At 35.5% G+C, this 3,253-nt stretch overlaps 1 protein-coding gene across 1 annotated transcript; it reads right to left on the minus strand.

Annotated features, from left to right (window-relative positions):
• Nucleotides 1-1,161: 1,161 nt before the first annotated feature.
• LOC130813415 (uncharacterized) lies at nucleotides 1,162-2,923 on the minus strand. The gene is made up of 3 exons (XM_057679250.1): nucleotides 2,422-2,923; nucleotides 2,084-2,353; nucleotides 1,162-2,027 (listed from the first exon to the last, which is right to left on the minus strand). Exons 1-3 carry the CDS (start codon nucleotides 2,921-2,923, stop codon nucleotides 1,162-1,164), a joined length of 1,638 nt encoding a protein of 545 aa, XP_057535233.1.
• Between the last annotated feature and the right edge of the window lie 330 nt (nucleotides 2,924-3,253).

The raw sequence follows: 3,253 nt of genomic DNA on the forward strand, positions 1-3,253 counted from the left end.
ACAAATATATGCCCTTTACTCCCCCTAACTTTTAAGTATTTTCAAAAATGAAAGATACTTAAAAGATTTATGGATTTTATGAATTTATTGCATTCCTCCTCATGCCTGATATCTTCTTCAGACACTTTCTGGGTTCCTTAGTTAAAAAAAATATAAAAATAAAAAATAAAAAAAACCAGGGCTTCCCTATGAACTCAGCTGAGCTCCTTAACTCCAAAAGTTACGGCTTTCCCACTGGCTCTTCTTCATCACTTTACTATTTATGTACTTTATTTAATTTATTACATAACTATTCTTGAAAAGTAATTGTATTAAATCTCCTTACTTACAAATGAATGATTATAAATATTTTTCCTTATACATAATATTTTTATAACATTCTGATGTTCCATTTGTGTTTTAATGGTTTACCATCAGATCTTTAATTTGTATGTTCTATTCCCCTAATATTCAAAAATTATATAAGGACCTTCCCATTTTTCTAATAGTTTTCCATGGTCATGCTTCTAGATGGCCTTTGTGTTTCTTAAGACCAAATCACCTACTTGAAACATTCTGCATCTGACCTTTCTATTATACAGTCTGGCAATCCTGTTTTAGTATCCTGCCATTTTCAAGGCTGCATTTTCTCTAACTTCATCGATTAGTTCCAAATCTATGAATCTGGATTGTTCATTTTCTTCTTAACTCAAGTGCTTGACTCTTATAGTTTGTACTCCAATTTCAACTAGGACGAGTGCTTCTGAGCCATAAACAAGCTTGAATGGAGTCTGACCAGTTGCTTCTTTCACTGTCGTTCTTAGTGACCATAGAACATCATAAATATCATCAATCCATCTGGCTTTTGCATCTTCCAGTTTTTTCTGAAGTCCATTCAAAATCTGTTTGTTTGCAACTTCTGCCAAACCATTGCATTGTGGATTGCAAACTGATAAGTATGCTATAGCTATCTTAAAATCTTCCAGGTACTTTCTCAATGTTACACAATCAAATTGGGTTCCGTTATCAACAGTTAAGACTCTTGGTAGTCCAAATCTAGTGATAATGTTCTACCAGATGAATTTTTCTACTTTTCTGGAAGTGATTATTGCCAGTGACTACTTCTCTCCACTTTGTAAAATAATCAATTGCAACAATTAAAAAATTTTTGCCTCATGTTGCCTATTTGAATGGTCCTAGAAGGTCTAGTCCCCACTGGGCAAATGGGATTGGATTATGGATGTATTTCAATTCTGATGTTGGCTGGGAACTATTTGGTGCGTACTTTTGGCATTTTTCACATCTCTGAACTAACGTTTTGGCATCTTCTATTGTTGTGGGACAATAATAACCAATTATGATTGCTTTGTGTGCTACAGCTCTACCTCCCAGATGGTGACCACAGCAGCGTTCATGTACCTCTTTCAATATATAGTCAGCCTCAGATGGTGTTACACATTTTAGCAACAGTCCATTCTTGGCCTTCTTGTATAATTCTCTATCTATCATGCAAAATTGAGTTGATTTCAATTTGACCATTCTGGTAGGAATTGGGTCTGCTGGGAGTTCTCCACTTTCTTTATATTGGATGATGTCTTTCATCCAGTCAAGGACATCTCCGCTTCCAGTATAAAAGACAAATGTTGTATTTTCATGTATTGAACTGAGAGATTTGACTTCTACCAGGACTGACCTTTTCAAATTTTGCATGCTGGAACTCCCTAATTTAGAAAGTGCATCAGCTTGCTCATTCTGGGATCGGGGTAGCCTTTCAACATGGACATCCTCAAATTCTGATATCAGCTCTTGTGTTTTCTGTAGATGTTTCTGCATGTTTTCTTCTCTGGCTTCAAACTCTCCTGAAATCTGATTTACAACTAACTGTGAGTCAGTTTTCAGACTAATTCTTTTTGCTTCCAGAGCTTTGCATAATTGTAACCCAGCAATGACTGCTTCGTATTCTATCTCATTGTTGGTAGCTTTGAATTGGAATTTTAGTGCATATTCTATGATTTTCCCCTCAGGTGTAATTAATGCCAACCCAGCCCCTGCACCAATGAGCTGGAAGAGTCGTCAGTTAACAGTTGCTATAATGGTTCTTCACTTTCATCTCGAGATATGCCTTCCGCAAAAATATCTGTCAGGGCTTGACCTTTGATTGCTTTTTTGGGTTGGTAATTAATTCCCAATCCATTCAATTCTATGGCCCATTTTGCCAATCTTCCAGATCTTTCAACTTTGTCTAGACTCTTTTCTAGAGGTAAGTCTGTCAAGACTATTACTTGATGAGCATCAAAGTAAGGTCTTAATTTTCTGGCTGCCACAACCACAGCATATGTCGCTTTCTCTATTACTGTATATTTGTTCTCAGCATCTAGTAATATTTTACTTACAAAATAAATTGGGAGTTGAATTTTTTTTCCTCTCTAATTAATCCTGCACTCATTGTATGCTGTGTAATTGATATGTACAAGTATAATGTTTCTCCTGTTATGGGTCTTGCCAATGTTGGCAGTCTGTGTAAGTGTTTTTTCATTTCTTTAAAGGCCTGACTTTGTTCTTGAACCTTTTCCGGGTTTGCATCAATTCCTCTCTGGCTAACTAAGTATCCCAAAAATTTGCCAGATTTAATCCCGAAAACACATTTTCTGGGATTAAGTTTCATTGTATATTCTCTCATGTTGCTAAATGTTTCTTGTAAATCTACAATCATTTCTTCCTCTGTTTTACTTTTTACAGTTGAATCATCTACATATACTTCTAAATTTCTACCTCTCTGATCTTTGAAAATTTTATCCATCAACCTTTGATAGGTTGCCCTCGCATTCTTTAAACCAAAAGGCATCATGATATAATTAAATACCCCTGTTAAGCATATAAATGCTGTTTTTTCTTTATCAGCAGGGTCCATGAAAATCTGATGATAGCCAGAAAAGGCATCCATACATGATTATAATGCGTACCCAGCAGTTGAATCTACTAACTAGTCTATTCTAGGCAAAGGATAACAATCTTTAGGGCAATGTTTATTTAAACTAGTAAAGTCTATACACATTCTCCATTTTCCTGGCTAGGGTTTTTTAACCAGGACAATATTAGCCAGCCATTCTGGATAGAGACATTCTTGTATGAATCCAGCATCCAGTAATTTCTGAACTTCTTCTTCAATAATTTTATCTTTTTCTGGACCGGAATTTCTATTCTTTTGCTTGACTGGCTTGACCCCTTCAAAAATTTTAAGCTTGTGAGTGATTATTTCTGGATCTATGCCTGG

This window comes from Amaranthus tricolor, chromosome 5 (genome assembly GCF_026212465.1).
Source record: "Amaranthus tricolor cultivar Red isolate AtriRed21 chromosome 5, ASM2621246v1, whole genome shotgun sequence".
In the NCBI taxonomy this organism is placed as follows: Eukaryota; Viridiplantae; Streptophyta; class Magnoliopsida; order Caryophyllales; family Amaranthaceae; genus Amaranthus; species Amaranthus tricolor.

Bases quoted from the DNA above. Each gene is read 5' to 3' on its own strand.
- LOC130813415 (XM_057679250.1), bottom strand. From the start codon at position 2,923: ATGGATGCCTTTTCTGGCTATCATCAGATTTTCATGGACCCTGCTGAT. The intron at 2,354-2,421 runs GTGCAGGATTAA...AAATATTACTAG, and splicing joins AATTACACAGCATACAATGA to ATGCTGAGAACAAATATACA. The intron at 2,028-2,083 runs GTGAAGAACCAT...TCATTGGTGCAG, and splicing joins AGGCATATCTCGAGATGAAA to GGGCTGGGTTGGCATTAATT.